The following is a 19,536-nucleotide window of genomic DNA, read 5'->3' as shown; positions in this document are numbered from 1 at the left end:
GCTCATTGCTTAAAAAGGCCATAAACCATTTTTTGGGGATAGCAGTAACAGGACACTCGGCCTCAGCTCCATCTGCCCTCTCATTACAGCAATCATAAACAATAGATTCTGAAGATGCTGAAAATCCTGAGCAACACACACAAAATGCCCGAGAAAACGCCTGATCTAACTTCCACCCCCTGTTTATCAAAGCTTTAGCTAATCGCCTTAAGATATGCATTAACCCTTTGACAAATAGTATTGTACAAACGCAACATCCTCCCAATGAAAAGTGCCTCAGTTTCATCAACTTTGCCTCTAATTTCCACCCTACCCTTAAATTCACTTGGTCCATCTCTGGCATCTCCCTCCCCTTTCTCAATCTCTCTGTTTCGAGCTCTGGAGAGGAACTGTCAACAGGCATCTTCTATAAGCCTACTGATTTGGTTATCTTGACTATATCTCTTCCCATCCTATCTCCTGTAAAAATACTATTCCCTTTTCTCAGTTCCTTCACCTCTGCTGTTTATGTTCCCAGGATATGGCTTTCCATTCCAGGACCTCCCTCTTCACAGAACCCTAATGCATTTCCCTCCCTCCATTACTGATGCTGCTCTCACCTGCATCTCCTGTATTTCCCGAACATCCACGTTCACCTCCATCTTCTCATCACCTTAACAATGAGTTCCTTTTGTCCTTACCTACCACCCCATCAGCATTCACATCCAACACATCATCCTGTGCAACTTCTGCCATCTCCAAAGGGATTCTGCCACTAAGCACATCGTAACCTCCCCCCAACTCCGCTTTCTGTAGAGATTGCTCCCTCTGCAATTCCCTTGTCCATTTGTCCCTCCCAACTAATTGCCTTCCTGGCACCTATCCCTGCAAGTGGACTAAGTTCTACACCTGCCCATTCACCTCCCCCCGCACCTCCATTCAGGGTTCCAAGCAGTCTCTCCAGGTGAGGCAATGCTTCACCTGCAAATCTTCTGGGGTCAGCTATTGTATCTGTTGCTCACAAAGTGGCCTTCTCTATATTAGTGAGGGCAGTCGTAAATTGGAGAACCAGTTTATCAAGCACATCTGCCCTGTCTGCCACAAGTGGAATTTCTCAGTGGCCAGACATTTTAAATCACATTCACATTCCCATTCCAACATGTCAGTCCATGGCTTCCTCTTCCGCTGGATGAAGCCACCCTCGGGGTGGAGAGCAACACCTTATACTCTGTCTGGGTAGCCTCCAACCTGATGGCAGAAATATTGATTTCTCTTTCCAGTAAAAAAAAATCCCCCCCCCCTTGTCTATTCAGCACTCTGACTCACTACCTCTTCTCATCTGTCTATCACTTCCCTTTGGGTCCTCTCCTCCTTCCCTTTCTTCTGTAGTCCAATCTCCTCTCATATCAGATTCTTCCTTCTCCAGTCCTTGATCTTTCCCACCCACCTGGCTACACCTATCACCTTTCAGCTAACCTCCTTTCCCTCCACCCGCCTTTCTATTTTGGTAGCTTCCCTGTTCCTTCTCAATCCTGACGAATAGTCTCAACCCGAAATGTCGACTACTTATCTATTTTCATAGATACTGCCTGACCTGCTGTGTTCCTCCAGCATTTTAGACCATAGGACATTGGAGCAGAATTAGGCCATTTGGCTCATTGAGTCTGGTCTGTCATTTCATCATAGCTGATCCGTTTCCCCCTCTCAGCTCCACTCGCCTGCCTACTCCCAGTATTACTTCACATCCTGACTAATCAAGAATCTAGCAACCTCTGCTTTAAATATTTCCAATGAATTAGCCTCCACAGCCGCCTGTGGCAATTAATTCCACAGATTCCTCTGTGTGTGTGTGTGTGTGTGTGTGTGTGCGCATTTCCAGCATCTGCAGCCTTTCTCACATTTATGAATTTCCCTTCACATCTGAACAGAATGGGTGACTCTTTCCCTAGTTGCAAACACGGCACATCTGGATTCTTCCATAGGAATCAGAATCAGTTTATTATACTGAGAAAAAGTCATAACTTTTGTTGTTGTGCAGCAGAAGTGCTGAGCAAAGCACAAAAATGAGTAAGTTACAATAAATGGTACATGCAGCTTAGAATATTAGAGGGCTATGGGTAACCCTTGGTAATTTCTAAAGTAAGTACATGTTCGGCACAGCATTGTGGGCCAAAGGGCCTGTATTGTGCTGTAGGTTTTCTATGTTTCTAAATACAATAGTACAAAATGGGAATAGTGAATTAGTGTTTCTATGAAAAAGTTTCTACATCCACCTCAAAGTTGTCAGAGTGGTTAAAAAGAGATATGGTAATTGGCCTTCGATAGTCAAGGGTTTGATTTCAAGAGGTGAAGGTAATGTTGCAGCTCTAAAAAAAATCTAGTTAGACCACTGTTGTGATGGAAAATAACTGGTTCTTTGAGTCTCAACAGTAGAGGCCTGGACACACACAGTATTAATAATAAGGAATTTATTTACAAGGGGAAGTTGGGTCAACACAAGCAACTACAATACACAGGAAGCGGTGTGGGGACAGGGTACAGTTACACAAACAAAGAACAAGGGAAAAGCACTACAACAGCAATCCCCCTTGACCTTGGATAGCTGCGGCTCCCTTACCAGGACAAACGATAGACCTTCCCAAGCATAAATCAATGCACTTACCTCCAATGTGGTGGTCTGTAAGAGAGGTCGATTCAGGGACAAGTCTCACCTTTTATAGCATGGGTCTGGGCGAGATAATCCAATTAAGGTGACCAATAATTTAGGTGTGCATTGATTAGTTGGGAGGGACCAAATGTTGATTGGCATGTGGTGTGTCCTCCGATCAGCCAGGTGGCAGTGCATCTGTCACGTGGCCGGTATCTCTGGATACACTCCACCCCTCGGAAGACGCACCACATAGCCAACACACATAGAGGGTGAAACAAAATCGCATATAACAGAAATAACCAATTTTGAGCAGTTAAGTAAATGCAGAGACACTCTTAATCAGCTGGCATGCGCAACATAGTATAGAAATGGCTACGATTACAAGAATGAGTGCGATGGACCAGTGAATGACAATTGCCCACCCCCCCCCCCCCCGGGACCCAAACGGCCACCAATTGCCCCATGAGGTGTTGTGCTGGAGGAGCTGGTCCCTTGATTTTTGAGTTTTAGCCACCGAGTCCCGAATGTGAGTGATGTTGCTGGACTCATCAGGGATAAAGGTACAGCATTCCTTACCAACCACTGCACACGTTCCACCATCAGCAGCGAGTAGGTAGTCCAGTGCCATTCGGTTCTGCAGGGCGACCATCCTGACAGGGGTCAGTTCTGCTGCCGTTCGGGTGAGGGCATCCTCCGTGTGCTGCAGTGCCACTGCTGTCTCGTTGGCCAGAGTCTCGAGCACACTGGTCATCTGGATCACCTCCCGGGACAGCCGGGCCGTACCATAACTGGGAAAGGCTATCATCCAGAACCTCTCTGCCTCTGTAATGGCCCTCTTGTCCTGGTGGCCGCTGTACGCCGGATGCTCCCCAAGGTCATTCAGGGGTGGATGAAGGGCACCACATATGCTGGAAAGCAGCAGCCGTACCAGCTCGTGGGGAGCCATGGGTAGGCGCGGTGGCCGCAGATCCAGTGGGTCCCGTTTAGAGTCCAGGGAGCTCCCAGCTTAGCGGCATCGTCGGCAGTGGTCACTGGGGCACCCGGGTACCAGTTTCGCTGACAGTTGCTGTGACCAACGGGAAAGTTAGAAGTGTGCGCATTGCGGAGTCTGCACCAGCATTCGTTACGTCTACTCAGCGGCTGTGGAATAACTCTGAGGGTGGGGACTCGGGTGGAGGTCAAATTGTAGGGAGGGAAATACCAGTTCCTGAAGCACCCACCCCATCGGGGGTCAAGGGAAGAGATGTTGTGGAGTGGGTAGGAGAGTGGTGGGGGACTGCCAGCAGGCCCACCCCCCCCCCCCCCAAACAGATATACCAAAACCAGCAGGAGCAAACAGTCTGTGTAAACAGTTCATCTCGATGTCATCCAGCGGGATCGGCGTGAGTGGCAGCGCATCATCAGCGTGTGCTGGGGCCCGCAAGCAGATCCAGCAGTCCGATCTGTTGGTGTTGCTGGCAAACTCGTAAGCGACCCTGAGGAAGGTGTTGGCAGCTGTCACGGAGCCGAGCATCGCAGAGACCAGGAGGGATGACTGGAGTCGCACCATTGTCCTGTAGAGGGGTGGGGGTAGGTGTAGGAGGAAACTCATTCCCGTCTGGTTAAATGCCGGGTATGTATACAGGACAAATCAGATTTACCCGGAATGGCAACCCAGCGTGTGTCCCCTGGACCGCGCGCGACAATTTCTCCCTTTCTGGGGAGGCTCTGCGGCTGTCGGATCCATACTCTGCCCGAGTCCTCGGTCTCGGGGGGTTCGCTGGTTTCCCAGTCGGGAGATGGGGACTGTGCCAGGTGGTGGGCCAGTGGGGATCCCCCTTGGCTAGTGGGCCGTGTGTTTAACTGGTCGACGGCCTGCTGAAGGACACTTAGCCACCCCTGCAGCGTGCGAGAGGGTGTCAGAGTGCGGATTTTTTCCTCAAGCAGGCCGTTCATTCTTTCAATTAAGCCCGATGCCTGGGGGTGGTGGGGTATATGGAACAGCCACGAGATCCCCGCCTCAGCCGCTCAGGTCTGGGCTTTGGTCCCAGCAAAGTGTGAGCCCTGATCGGATTGTACCTCCCATGGGACCCCATAGATAGAGGAGAGGTGCTGTAATCCTCTGATGGTGCCGTTCTGGTCAGCCCTCTCACAGGGCACCGCCACCAGGACACCCGAGTATGTGTCCACCGTCGTGAGGACATACTGCTTCTTATTCTGTCGCGGGAGCGGTCCGATATAGTCGATTTGCCATACCTGACCCGCCCCCGTGCCGCGACGAATGTGGCCCGGTGGCCCTATCGGCCAGTCCCGTGGCTTGACTTGCTGGCAGATGGGGCAGTTATCTACAGAGGTTTTACACTGATCGAGTGTCAAGGCGACACCGAATTGTTCAGCCCAGCGCCGCGTGCCATCGGCCCCTAAGTGGCCACCTTTGCGGTGTGCCCACGCAGCTCGTGCACTGGGGTCGGTGTGCCCACGCAGCTCGTGCACTGGGGTCGGTGTGCCCACGCAGCTAGTGCACTGGGGTCGGTGTGCCCACGCAGCTAGTGCACTGGGGTCTGTGTGCCCACGCAGCTAGTGCACTGAGGTCTGTGTGCCCACGCAGCTAGTGCACTGGGGTCTGTGTCAGGGGTGGAAGTGGTGGCAGACGATATTTGGGTAGCCTGGTCCACAGCAGGGTTAAATGTTGCCTCTTCATTATCTTTCCGGGTATGGGCATCGACATGGTGGACATAAATTTTCCTGTGGGTAGCCTGGTCCCAAATGAAACGCCAGTGATGCTGTCCCCAGAGGGGACGTCCGTGTATTTCCCACCCTATGTCTTGCCACCGGGCCATCCACACTGCAATGCCGTTAGCTACTACCCAGGAGTCAGTGTAGATGTGGACTGGTCCGGTAGTGTTTTGGAGGGTGAGGGCTACTGCCGCCAGCTCGGCAAGTTGACTGGAACCCCCCTCCCCCTCGGTGGTTAAAATTCTACCCGTGGCGGAATGAAGTGCTACCGCTTTCCAAAATTGTTTAGCCCCTTTCCAGCGGCTGGAGCCGTCTGTGAAGCAGGCGCGCAGTTTGCTGTCGGGGTCGAGGGAATCGAAGGGTTGACCCCAACATGCTGGGGAGGGTTGTACCTCGGGGATGTCCGGGGCAGGGTCCTGGGACTGGGGGAGAGCCATGACTTGTTCATGGAGGCGGCTGACCCCTTCAGGACCGGCCGGTCCGCAATGCACCACTTCCACTTGACAATGGAGGACCTCTGAGCATGGCCCTCCTTGTGGGTAGAATCGGGGGACTTGACCCATCGCATTATGGGGAGATGGGGGCGAAGGACGACAGGGTCGGTGCCTGTTTGGTGTTCTGTGGTGAGGAGCGCCAGGTAGCAGGCTAGTACCTGGAGCTCGAAGGGGCTGTAGCGCACTGCCGCTTCAGGTAGGGACTTAGTCCAGAAGCTGAGGGGGACTCTACGCCCTGGGGTCTTCTGCCAGAGGCTCCACTCGGCGACCGTCTCGCTCGCTGAGACCTGTAACTCAAAAGGCAGACCCACCTGGTGGGAAGAAAGTGGCATGGCTTGTTCCACCGCTAGTTTCGCCGTATCAAAGGCAGCCTGTTCCGCTGGCCCCCAGAGAAATGTGGATTTTTTCCTGGAGATCCTATAGAGTGGCCGGAGAAGCATGGTCAAGTGGGGAATCTGCTGCAGCCAATAGCCCAGGAGCCCCACGAATCTCTGTGTGTCAGTTTTATTCGAGGGGACGGCAACGGGTATGCTTCTGTGCCCGGAGTTCCATTGTACTCCAAGGAAAATGACACCCTGGCTGGGGCCCTGTATTTTTCCATATTAATGGCCCAGCCCCGTCCCCTGAGGGATTCGATTAGCATGTGAAGGGCCTTTGACACAATGGTCTCAGAAGGACCTTGGAGAAGGATATCGTCTATATAATGGCAATCGAAATCTCCGGTGGGAATTGGATGTTGTGTAAGTCGCGGGAGACAAGGCCATGGCAGATTGTGGGGCTATGAATGTAGCCTTGGGGCAGGCGATTAAATGTGTATTGTCTGCTATCCCAAGTAAAGGCAAACTGGTCTTGGCTATCTGAGTGCAGGAGAATCGAGAAAAATGCATTCGCTAAATCGACAACAGCGTACCAGGGTTTATGGGGACTGTAAGATTCAAAATTAAGATGTGCGTTTCTGAAAGAGGTCTGGGTTAGGGTCAAAGGACAAAGGTGATTTAATTATGTCTGGGGACAAATGTGATTTAATTATGTCTGGGTTAAAGTCTGTAAACAAATGTGATTTAATTATGAATGCAGAAGCCCTGACAAGATTAACTGTTTGTGGAATCATTGAAGTCCTGAGATATGGACTATTGTTTTATAGAAACGTGTAAAAAACAACTCCAAATATGGAATGGGAAAACACTATGTACCTCCCGAGTCAGGGAGGGGGGGTGGTAAGGAAGAAGGATAAAACCTGCTGCCCTGTAAGGTTCAGGGTTCCCTTCTCTGAGGGGGCCCAGCTCTGCAGAACTGTTAATAAACTTTGTTTCCTTGAATTTGTCTTAAAGCCATTATTTGGGAGCGTGGCTCGTTTCTGACAACTTGGGGTGCTCGTCTGGGATCCACACTCCGGCCGTGAGGGGGGCAAGGAAGGACATCAGAGAAGGTGCACCCTGCCGAGTTCGGCAGTCCCTGATTCCTTGCTCGTCGCCCCGCGCGGCTTGAGCGAGTGATATCCGGCGGACTCAAGGAAACAAAGAGGGGTTGTCGAGGCAGTTGAGACAGTGAGCGATCGAGTAATTTCTGTGCACAGGACCCAGGTAAGAAATAGAATTCCTGTAGAGACGTAGTACACGAGAATCATGGAGCTGCGGGGTTCCTGCAGGTGGATCCTCCTGTAGAGACGTAGTACACGAGAATTGTGGAACTGCGGGGTTCCTGCAGGTGATTCCTCCTGTAGAGACGTAGTACACAAGAATTGTGGAACTGCGGGGTTCCTGCAGGTGATTCCTCCTGTAGAGACGTAGTACACGAGAATTGTGGAACTGCGGGGTTCCTGCAGGTGGATCCTCCTGTAGAGACGTAGTACACGAGAATTGTGGAACTGCGGGGTTCCTGCAGGTGATTCCTCCTGTAGAGACGTAGTACACGAGAATTGTGGAACTGCTGGGTTCCTGCAGGTGAATCCTCCTGTAGAGACGTAGTACACGAGAATTGTGGAACTGCGGGGTTCCTGCAGGTGATTCCTCCTGTAGAGACGTAGTACACGAGAATTGTGGAACTGCGGGGTTCCTGCAGGTGATTCCTCCTGTAAAGACGTAGTACACGAGAATTGTGGAACTGCGGGGTGCCTGCAGGTGAATTCCTGGGCGATCGCGGGAATACAGGTTCCGGAATTGGACAGGAGTGACCGAGCTAGGTGGGTCACATTCAAATTAAATTCCTGCAGAGACGTAGTGCACGAGAATTGTGGAATTACGGGGTGCCTGCAGGTGGATTGGAACCGAGCAAGTCCTCAAGATGGGGAATAAGGGGTCTAAGAGAGAAAAGGGTAAAGGAAATCCAGGCGCCAATGATGAAAAATACCCCGGAGTACCCCCTGATAGTCCGTTGGGACGGATGTTAGAAAATTGGGATTACGGGAGGCGAAAAGGGAAGTCAAAAAGAAAAATGATACAGTACTGTGAATTCTGGTCCCGCCAGCCGATCCAAGGGTCGGCTGTGTGATGGCCTAAGTTCGGGTCTAGCGAGGATTGGGTACAACAAGCCCTTAATCTGTACGTGAATTCAAAACCTAACGTTAAACCCGAAGAAAGTGATTATGCCCTATGCTGGTTACCAACGACAAATAGTTATAAATTGAAAATGATAAATGAAGGGGGACAGAAAAAGAATACATGGGAGGTGCTCGACCACCTGCTGCCCCATATGTGCCCCCTACCGCTCCGCAAATCGAAGACCCTGAGACGGTGGTTGGCCAACAGCTGATTCGTGTTGAATTTGTATCGAAGGCATGGCCAGATATAAAAAAAACTGGAAAAACTAGAAGATTGGAATACTAACCCTTAAGTGAACTACTTAGGGAGGCACAGAAAGCGTTTGTAAGAAGGGATGAAGAGAAGCAGAAGACGGCAAGGATAATGGTCCAGACAGTGCGACAAGTAACCGCAGATAGTAGAGAGAGAGACGGGGACCATGGTTGGATCGAGGTAGTAGCCAGGAGCAAGGAGGAGGGCTAAGGAAGGCTTTAAGATGTTTTCACTGCAACGAGGAGGGACACTTCAGGCGCGAGTGCCCCAGATACCGACGGGAAGTGCACTCGTACGCTATGATGGAAGATGAAGACTAGGGAGGTCGGGGGTTCCACCCCTTGGGGATGAATTATCGGCAGGAAACCCTGGTAAATTTAAAAGTAGGTCCCCAAGGGTCAGATACAACCTTTATGGTAGATTTGGGTGCCGAAAGATCTAGCGTAATCCAGATACCTCCCGGCGCCCGAACTGGAACAAAGGTAATGGGGGTATCTGGTATCGGAGGAAAGACAATACAAGTGCCAATTGTGGACAACGTGGAAGTCGGATATGAAGATAGAGCAACTAGATGAGACCTCCTCCTGCTGCCCTCGGCAGGATTTAATCTATTAGGAAGAGATCTGCAAGTTCAATTGGGTATTGGAACAGTGCCAAGCAATGGAGAGATAATAGTAAAACTATTCGCATTAAAAGAGGAAGACGATCGGAAAATAGAGCCTGAGGTATGGTATAGAGAGGGAAACAGGGGAGGATTGAACATCAGCCCTTTACAGATTACCTTGTTACCGGACAGTCGCCCAGTGAGAAGGAAACAGTAGCCCATTGCGATGGAAGGAAGAAAAGGGCTGCAGCCGGTGATTGAGGGATTGATCGCTGACGGACTACTGGAGGAATGTATGTCACCATATAATACCCCAATACTCCCGGTGCGAAAGCCAGATGGGACTTATCGGATGGTACAAGACCTGCGGGGCCTAAATGCAGTAGTCCAAACCCGATACCCGGTAGTACCCAACCCTTACACACTGATGAGTAAGATCTCCCCTGACCATGAATGGTTCAGTGTAATAGATCTAAAAGATGCCTTCTGGAGTTGCCCGCTAGAAGAGAGCAGTCGTGACATGTTTGCGTTCGAATGGGAAAATCCTACGACGGGGCGGAAAAGACAACTCCGGTGGACGGTCCTGCCACAGGGGTTCACCGAATCACCTAACCTATTTGGGCAGGTCTTGGAGCAAGTACTAGCGGAATTCCAATGTGCTCCAGAGAGCCAACTGCTACAGTATGTGGACGATCTATTACTATCCGGGCCAACACAGGAAGGGGTGCAGGAAGACACCATCAGACTACTGAACTTCCTGGGGAAGCAGGGGCTATGGCTCTCAAAGAAAAAGTTACAATTTGTAGAAAAGGAAGTAAGGTATCTGGGACACCGGGTCAGTAAAGGACAGCAATGCATTACCCCAGAAAGGATAGCTGGAATAACGGGAATGTCACTACCACGTACCAAGAAGGAGATACGCACCAGTTAATTTGCGATGCACTTGATATCGAATGGAAGTACCATACCCCGTGGCATCCCCAGAGTTCGGGAAGAGTAGAACGAATGAACAGCACCCTGAAGGCACAGCTAACCAAGTTGATGTTGGAAACCAAACTACCATGGACTAAGTGTCTCCCTATTGCCCTTTTAAGAATACGAACAGCGCCCTGCAAGGACATAGGAATATCCCCATATGAGATGTTGTTCGGACTCCCGTATTGGAATAAGGTGGAGGGGTATCCCACACTACAGGGGGGTGATTTATTTGTAAAGAACAATTTACTGGCCTTGTCCCGTTCCTTTGCAGAACTGCGGAAAAAGGGTCTCTTGGCCCAGACTCCGCCGCTCAACTTTGCTTTACATCAGATCATGCCTGGAGATTGGGTTCTGGTAAGGACCTGGAAGCCGGAGAAGTTACAGCCACAGTGGGAAGGCCCTTTCCAGGTCCTGCTAACAACAGAGGCGGCTGTACGGACAAAAGAAAAAGGGTGGACACAGGCATCCAGGGTAAAAGGACCGGTGAAGCCCGAAAGCCGCACTGAGTGGACCTGTGTTCCCGGTGAAGAACCGTTGGTGGTGAAGCTAAAAAGGCAGCAAAAATGAACTCTATGTGGACTGTAACATTATTGACTGTAATATATTTGATTCTATATGTCAGGGAAATTGAAGGGAAATGTGACAAGTGCAGAACCGTGGTACGAGTGGGGCAGAGGGTGTTCCCTGGATCCTTCATATCCCACTCGCATGTAAATGACTGTTGTTATGATAAAAGCAGAAGAGTGTTGGGAAAATGGTAAGCCGTACTATCAGGTCTATAATAAAGGCGGTTGGTGGCGAACAGTACTCTGGATGGTGGGAGGTGGATTAATGAGTCTGATGCTTTTACCCTGCCTCATTCCCTGTGTACAAGCACTAATAAGACGAAGTGTGTCACAACTTCAGGCAATAGCAATACCTCAGCACGGCACTGGCATTGGAGCTGTTGGCAAAACAGCAGAGCCAGATGCGAACAGCAATATACCAGAACAGGCTGGCTGTGGATTACCTATTGGTCTCTGAAGGCGGAGTATGTGGGAAGTTCAATCTTACAAACTGTTGCCTTAAGATAGACGACAGTGGAAAGGCCGTGTTAAAAATATCCGACAAAATTCGGAAACTGGCCCACGTGCCAGTACAAAACTGGAGATCCCTGGGGAACATGAGTTGGCTAGACAGGCTACAGGGAAGTAGTTGGTGGCGCACCGCTCTCCTAGTAGCAGGCAGGGGTTTAATGATTCTCTTACTTTTGCCGTGTTTGATTCCTTGTATACGAACACTGATCAGGCGCAGTATATTCCAGCTCCAGGCAGTAGCGATATCCCAACATGGGACAAATGAGCTAAAACTTATGCTATTAAAGAAGAAAGTTGACCCTCCATGGGGGGCGGAGGAAGGGTGGTGGGCCCCCTGGGAGTGAGAGAAATGCTAGCTGAAACGCACATCTTAAAAAGAAAAAGGGTGGTATTGTAAGATTCAAAATTAAGATGTGCGTTTCTGAAAGAGGTCTGGGTTAAGGTCAAAGGACAAAGGTGATTTAATTATGTCTGGGGACAAATGTGATTTAATTATGTCTGGGTTAAAGTCTGTAAACAAGTGTGATTTAATTATGAATGCAGAAGCCCTGACAAGATTAACTGTTTGTGGAATCATTGAAGTCCTGAGATATGGACTATTGTTTTATAGAAACGTGTAAAAAACAACTCCAAATATGGAATGGGAAAACACTATTTACCTCCCGAGTCAGGGAGGGGGGTGGTAAGGAAGAAGGATAAAACCTGCTGCCCTGTAAGGTTCAGGGTTCCCTTCTCTGAGGGGGCCCAGCTCTGCAGAACTGTTAATAAACTTTGTTTCCTTGAATTTGTCTTAAAGCCATTATTCGGGAACGTGGCTCGTTTCTGACAGGGACGGCCTGAGATGTCTTCAATAAGGGTGACAATGTCAGGTACAGCGGCGGCGAGGGGGGGTCCAGCCTTGTTCAATTGCCTATAATCAACGGTCATCCGCCAGGAGCCGTTCCTCTTACAGACGGGCAAAATGAGGCTATTGAAAGGCGAGGCAGCGGATCTAATAATTCCCTCCCGTAACAGGGCTTGAATGGAGTCTGCGATTTCTTGGCGCCCCGCGGCACTCTGTACTGACTGTTACAGATGATCTTGGAGGGAGGGGGAATGACAATTGGCTCCCACTTAGCCGCCCCAACGACAATAGTGGCTCGCGCGATGCCGAAGGTGAACTTGCCCCTGTTTGTTTCAAGTGATTGTCCCTTTAAAACATTGATCCCGAGGATACATTCCGGGGAGGAGGCAATAAGGACTTGTACACGTCTGGGGGAATGGTTGCCTATGGCTAGGCGAAGTGTGACCTCCCTAGCTGGTAACAGGGAGCCCCCCAGTCCCTCTATCTGCATGTCCGTACCCCTCCATAAGGCAGGATTGCCTGGGATAATCGTGTGCTGGGCGCCTGTGTCGACAAGCGCCATCCACCTCTGTGTGTTTCCCTTTCCCCAGTGTACTGTGACGGGTATATGTGGCCTCAGGTCCCCCGGGCGGGAAAGGGCGAGAGAGCAAATGTGCCGGGGGCCCTGGCCTTCATCCTATGGGAGGGGGGAAGAGGGCTGCCACGCCGGGGGTGAGGCACTTTGCTGGTGGAGGTGGGACATTTCCTGCCTGACGAGCTGTCTGAGTTCTGCTTCGAGGGCCTTCGAGACAGTTTCAGGCAGGGGAGGCATGGAGGGTGACTCGGTGTGGGTGGTCTTTTTGTAAGTAGTCTTCCCCCTGCAACGCTCCTTCCACAGGGCATATAGGTTGGGGGTGGGGATGCCATCTATCTGGTTACGATCCACCCCTGCACGCAGCAGGTCCGTGTACAGCTGCCTGCGTGCATATCTGAGAGGGATACTGTCTAGGGCTCTTGTCTCGGTCTTGCGGACCTGCGCAGGTGCCCCCCTCTGCATATATTCTAATCCCTCCAGGAGGGTGATGGCATTCCGTACGGTCCTACCGTTAGCTGGTGCAATGAGGGGCAGGATTACCGACTTCAGATCGGGGCGTGCGGTAGTGACCAAGTATCCCGATAGGGCACCAGTCACTCGTGTGTTTTCAAGGAAGTTACGGTCGCAGGCACCTTGATAGATGCCGTTGACCAGTGCCCATTCCCTGATAACCCGGGTGCCCTCACTGACCGTACCCCATTGCGGGCGCCCGTGTAGATCCCACTCCAGAAGTGTGGGATAGCGAGCTCGTACCGCGGTCACTACCCGATCCCACAGGGTTGTGCCGTCGCGGATTTCTGCTTGTGGTGCCCGCAGCGCATTGTTTATGCTCTGCTGGTCAGAGAGGCTTCCCAGGGTACTTGCCTCCTGATGGGAGAGGCTGAGGTTGCCCCCCCCCCCCACCCCCACCCCCGTCGCACAGCCGGAGCAGCCAGGCGGCCAAGTGCTCCCCCGGTCGTTGGCGGTAGCGATCCGCCAACTGGGTCAGCTCCTTGGGGGAGAAGTCCCGGGTCTCCGTGGTCTTGGAGTGACTGGGGAAGGTCCGGCCGTCTCCCCCTCGTTCCCTTCCTCCCTGCGGTGAACCTGGGACCGCGTGGTGATGGGTCGGGCATGTTGGAGCCCGGGTGAGCAGGGGGAAGGGTGGTTGTGGGACCTTGGTACCTCGGGCACCCCCTCGTCGTCACTATCAGCCAGATGTCCCCATCCCCCAGCCATGCGTCCAGCTTGTCGCCGCACTGGAGTAAGGCTGGAATCTTTAATGAGTCCGGCTGCCAGCCAGACCGACGGGCTGCCCTGGCCTGCTGAAGTTTTATGAGGCGACAGGCAAGTTCAGTTCCCCTAACTTCAAGGTCATTGGCTCGGGCCTGGGCAGCCTGTGCTGCTTCCTTCAGCGTGCAGCAACGCTGACTGAGGTCTTCAATTTCCCTGTCCTTCTGACCACACAAGTGCTGCAGGTGATCAGTAATTCTAACCTGGCGTCTCAGCAGGGACGCAAACAACCAGAAGGCACCCCTTGGACTCCCCTTGGCTTTGGGGAACCCTGATTCCTTCAGGAGGGAGACCACATGATGGTCCAGCTTCTCTCCACGGGGCTCTAACTGCTTAGACCAGTCCACTGGTTTTCCGTGGTCTGCCAGCATGCTGGCCAGACTCTCAAGTCCCTCCCTTTCATCAGCCCACCCCGGGATCTTATCCTGGGTGCCTGCACTGGCTTTCTTCCCCTTATTCCAGAACATTATCCCCTGTGCTTGTGTCCAGCCAAAACTTATGAGACCCTGCTCGCAGCGCCAAATGTTGTGATGGAAAATAACTGGTTCTTTGAGTCTCAACAGTAGAGGCCTGGACACACACAGTTTTAATAATAAGGAATTTATTTACAAGGGGAAGTTGGGTCAACACAAGCAACTACAATACACAGGAAGCGGTGTGGGGACAGGGTACGGTTACACAAACAAAGAACAAGGGAAAAGCACGACAACAGCAATCCCCCTTGACCTTGGATAGCTGCGGCTCCCTTACCAGGACAAACGATAGACCTTCCCAAGCATAAATCAATGCACTTACCTCCAATGTGGTGGTCTGTAAGAGAGGTCGATTCAGGGACAAGTCTCACCTTTTATAGCATGGGGCTGGGTGAGATAATCCAATTAAGGTGACCAGTAATTTAGGTGTGCATTGATTAGTTGGGAGGGACCAAATGTTGATTGGCATGTGGTGTGTCTCCCGACCAGCCAGGTGGCAGTGCATCTGTCACATGGCCGGTATCTCTGGATACAACCACACAGGGAGTATTGTATTCGTTTTTGGTTGCCTCATTTACAGGAATGACATGGAAGCTTTAGAAAGGCTGTCAGTGTGTCTCTCTGACACATTTAGTCGATACAACAGAGAACAGGCCTTTCTAGCCTGCTGAGCCGCGCTGCCCAGCAACCCACCAATTTAACCTTGGTCTATTTACAGGACAATTTACAACGATGTAACCTACTAACCGGTAGGTCTTTGTACTGTGGGAAGAAACTGGAGCACCCAGAGGAAATACACTCACAGGAAGAATGCACTCTGACCACAAGACTTGCTTATCTAATTGTAACTCACTAAAGTTTATTCATTAACTCACAGCTAAACCACAGCAGTGACATGGGCAGTTTTCAGTGCTTATAGGTCATTTACAGGAGAATTAAGGTGGGAAATGATGAACTTGCTCTTGCTTGATTTAGTACTGGAACACAAAGTTAGAATATTAAAATGCCGCTGGTCTGTCCAGAATTAGGCTTCAAAACATTGCAATTACCATTGAACGCAAATATGAGGAAATCTGCAGATACTGGAAATCCAAGCAACACATGCAAAATGCTGGGGGAAACGCAGCATCTATAGGAAGAATTACAGTCGACGTTTCGATCCAAGACCCTCCGTCAGGACTGTACTTCTTCCTATAGATGCTACCTGACCTACTGCATTCCCCCAGCATTTTGTGTGTGTTGCAATTACCATTGCGCTTATGTAAAAAAGTTCCTCATTGCCTATTAGTAAAACCATAAGGTAAGATATTCCCCAAAAATAGTTTATTGCCATGTGTTCACAGAACATACAGTTCATATGGTTTAAACTTTTGTGAATGAAGTTACAAACAGGTTCTCAGAGTGAGACCTGAACAGTTTGTGTTCCAAGATACATTATATTTCCATCAATCAAACAAAAGTCGCTCGCACAGCAAGCACACAAATAAAATATTAGATAAATAGATAATGTTTAATATACAGTTAGGTGGCATTTACTGCCCCAGCTTTGCTATGGGGTAGCCTAATAAATGACGAATAATTAAACGTGGTCGACGTTTAACAGTTACCTCCTCCGTCTGCAAAGTCCTACAGGGAGGATTATTAGATAAATAGATAATATTTAATGTACTGGTTAGGAGGGATTCACTGTCCGAGGATTGTTGGCATATGCTGTGGGGGTAGCCTAATAGCTGACGAAGCCAACGTGGCGAAGTTTAACAGTTACTCTCTCTGTCTGCAAATTCCTGCAGTGTCCGCCACATTCAAGCCCCGAGTCCTGACAAGACCTGGAAAGATCCCCTCCACATCCCCTCTAAGTTGCAAGCGATCGAGCTGACACCGTGCATCATCTTATTAGCCGAGGAAAGCCCGAGTCAAACTTCCCAGCGCCAGAGTCCGGCGGCATCACTTCACCGGGCAAGGGAACCGGATTTCAGGCCGTCCCCGCTCTTGACCTGAAATCAAGACGACGACGCACCGCCGATCGGGAAGATCTCTGGCAATTCCCTGGTGGAGCGACGACCCGTTCCGTCTGCACACATGGACGATGGATCCAGCGATTCTGACCCGTGGGATCCCAAGGGCTGGGCTGGCTCCAGCCCCCGATATGGGCAGGTTTGGCAGTACCAGGGCGGATCTGTTAGTGGGCAACAACGGAGTCACGTCGCCTGGTGCCGCCGGAGCAGCGATCTCCTCGTTGTCCTCTGTGGCTTCGTACACCTGGAGCAGGACAATGGCCAGGAACAGGAAGAACATCCTCTTTACCCAGTCCTTCTTTTCCGGCGGGAGATACTTTCTGACCTGCAGATGAACAAGAGAAACGATCAACATTGAGCCATGATAAATGCAATAGCAATCATTCAAAACTCTTTACAGTCAACGGGGGATGTTCTGACTTCTGCTCATAATCGCGTTTGCACCTGGCAAAGTTTGCGCACAGAAAATTTCCACAAACAGCAATCATCAGATCCCCACGCCCCAATGGGACATTGGTTCAGGGATAAGTAACCAGATTCAGTGTGGCCCAAACATCTGTGGGGAGGTGGGGGGGAGGGGGTGGGGCGGTAGCATGGAGAATTGGCCTAAGCTGCAAACTGCCACGCTCTCCCCATTCGCTCGAACAACGTGTTTGAGGAAAGTCTGCAAAATTAGGCTACTCTGCCCCGTCCAATACCAGAGACTGACACTCGGAAGAACCTTTCCCGTTCACATATGCTCGAGTCTTGGAGCGAAGTGACCAAACAGAAACAAGAGGCGCTGACAGTCCCCTCCTGCAGACTCCCCCTTACTCCCAGCCAACACAAATGGCCCAAATCAATCTAGGTTGACTTGCAAGTGGCTCCTCTTTAGTTTTGATCCTGGCATGCAGATGCGCGCCTGTGTAGCTCTTACAATCTGCTGGGGAGCTCGCCAAGTAAGATCGGGCCGGGTGCTTGAAGTACTTAGCGGCCTGCTCCGATTTAAAAGGGCAGCGCACATTGGTCATCGACGGAGATGAGTTTAAGATTATTTAATGTCTTCCACACTCCGCTTTTCTTCTTTTGCATACCATCCAGACAGATTGTGCCATTCCCAAGTGCATGGATGCTTTTAGGTATGACCTGCTTGGATGGCGAGCAGACAAAAAGCTTTTCACTGCATCCCGTACGTGGCTATAATAAACCAATCTGCCTTCATTGGGTCCATAAGACATAGGTGCATAATTAGGCCATTCTTCCCAGGTCTGCTTCGCCACTTTATCATGGCTGATTTTTAAAACCGGTGCCCTTACTAATCAAGAGCCTATTAATCCACGCTTTAAGTATACTCAAAGACTTGTCTGTGGCAGTGAACTCTACAGCTGTACCACCCTCCGGCTGCAGAAATTGCCCATTCACTTTCATTATCTGCAACGTGGAATTAACAGCTCATACGATGAGGCTGAATGGCCTCTTGCGTAAGGGGAGATGGGGGTACTTACCTGGGCTGGATAGAGGACTTTAACAGCTCGGCGCCTTCCCGGGCTCCGGCCACTGACCGACGCACAGCTCTTGACCGGTGTGAATGGCTCGAAGGTGAAGATCTCCGGCTCGACGCTCCTCTGCTTCTTCAGGAATGGGTCGCCCCTGTTCTTCAGCGTGAGCCCGGGGACCATGGAGGCTCGCTGGGGGTGGTGGCAGCCCCTACACATGGCTTCTTGGATCTGAGGAGGGCGTAACTAGGTATCAATATGAAAAGGTTTAAAACCATCTATGTTCTGAGGTTTTCCAGCGACGCGGGAGCAATTTAATGCGCGGCCAGTCCCCGCCTTTCTCAGCTCCTACTGACCGATTGGATGCTCTTGCTCCCGCCTCCTGTCACACCAGCTTTGACACACCACGTTATTTCCTCTTCTTATTTCGTAAAATAAGCCCTGGAGAGCCTAGAGCAAACCAGTGCAAGTTACAGCCTGACTGTTTCAACAATAAGCAGCTTACTTTTGATGTGGTTGTAGATACAATCTTACCGAAAAAAAACGAGCCGTGAATCGCTTCCAGCTCGCACTCATCAGTCCCGAAACTTCGCCCCAACACGAAGTCCGCAGCTGCGTTCTTCAATTTTTAAAGATATGTCCCATTGCTCAGAAAGAACATGAACCGACGTAGGTACGGGGGGGGGGGGGGGGGGGAGTAAGAGGACCCTCGGCCTCCGTCCCATCTGCCTTCTCATTACAGCAGTCATAAACACAATAGATTCTGCAGATGCTGAAAATCCAGAGCAACACACACACAATGCTGGAGAAAACGCCTTCTCTCTTTTTCCATTACCCATTCCAGCTCCCCTCTTAACCCTTCTGTTCTCCTCACTTGCCCTTCACCTCACCCTGGTGCCCCTCCTCCATTCCTTTCTCCAATTGTCCACTCTCCTATCAGATTCTTCCTTCTCCCTCCCAGCTTCTCATTTCATCCCCCTCCATCCAACTACTGTACTTACCCGGCACCCGGCTTCACCCATCACCTCCCCCTCCCCCCAATATTCTTATCCAGCCCGATGCTGAGTTTCTCTAGTATTACTCTGGAGGAACTGAGCATGCCGGACAGCATCTGTGGAGGGGAATAAACAGATGATGTTCCCATTTGAGACCCTCAGGATAACAGCAGTCATCCTGCTTCCCCCCACTTATCAAGGTTTTATCTATCCTTGTTTTAAGATATGCAATGGCCCTTTGAGAAAGAGGGTACAAACCCAACACCCTCCCAATGAAAGGTGAGCTCATCAGTTTCATCAACTTTGCCTCTAACTTCCACCCTGCCCTTAAATTTACTTGGTGCATCTCACATGGATCAAGTGAGAAGTTTCTCCTCATTGGAAACAACAATCCCCTTATCGAGTGCACAGTTGGGGCATTGACTACCCAGCTCACTTATTCAAACATACAGTATAGGCAAGCATACGGAAAGTTCAATCAATAACAATTTAAATAGCAATTTAGACCCTAATCTAACAGCATGTGGGGCTCTTTATTATATGTGGAGGCAACTGAGAGAAGGTTTATTTGGACTGGTACCTGGAATGGATGTGCTGGTTATC

General features: G+C 50.6%; 1 protein-coding gene across 1 annotated transcript; it reads right to left on the bottom strand.

The window, feature by feature from the left end:
* Positions 1-14,559: 14,559 nt before the first annotated feature.
* On the bottom strand, positions 14,560-18,276 carry LOC140718422 (radiation-inducible immediate-early gene IEX-1-like). The gene is made up of 2 exons (XM_073032153.1): positions 17,948-18,276; positions 14,560-16,788 (listed from the first exon to the last, which is right to left on the bottom strand). Exons 1-2 carry the CDS (start codon positions 18,155-18,157, stop codon positions 16,393-16,395), a joined length of 606 nt encoding a protein of 201 aa, XP_072888254.1. The 5' UTR covers positions 18,158-18,276; the 3' UTR covers positions 14,560-16,392.
* Between the last annotated feature and the right edge of the window lie 1,260 nt (positions 18,277-19,536).

This window comes from Hemitrygon akajei, chromosome 2, assembly GCF_048418815.1.
Source record: "Hemitrygon akajei chromosome 2, sHemAka1.3, whole genome shotgun sequence".
Taxonomy (NCBI): domain Eukaryota; kingdom Metazoa; phylum Chordata; class Chondrichthyes; order Myliobatiformes; family Dasyatidae; genus Hemitrygon; species Hemitrygon akajei.
Note: the sequence above shows the minus strand (reverse complement) of the source record. Positions and strands in the feature narration are given on the sequence as shown.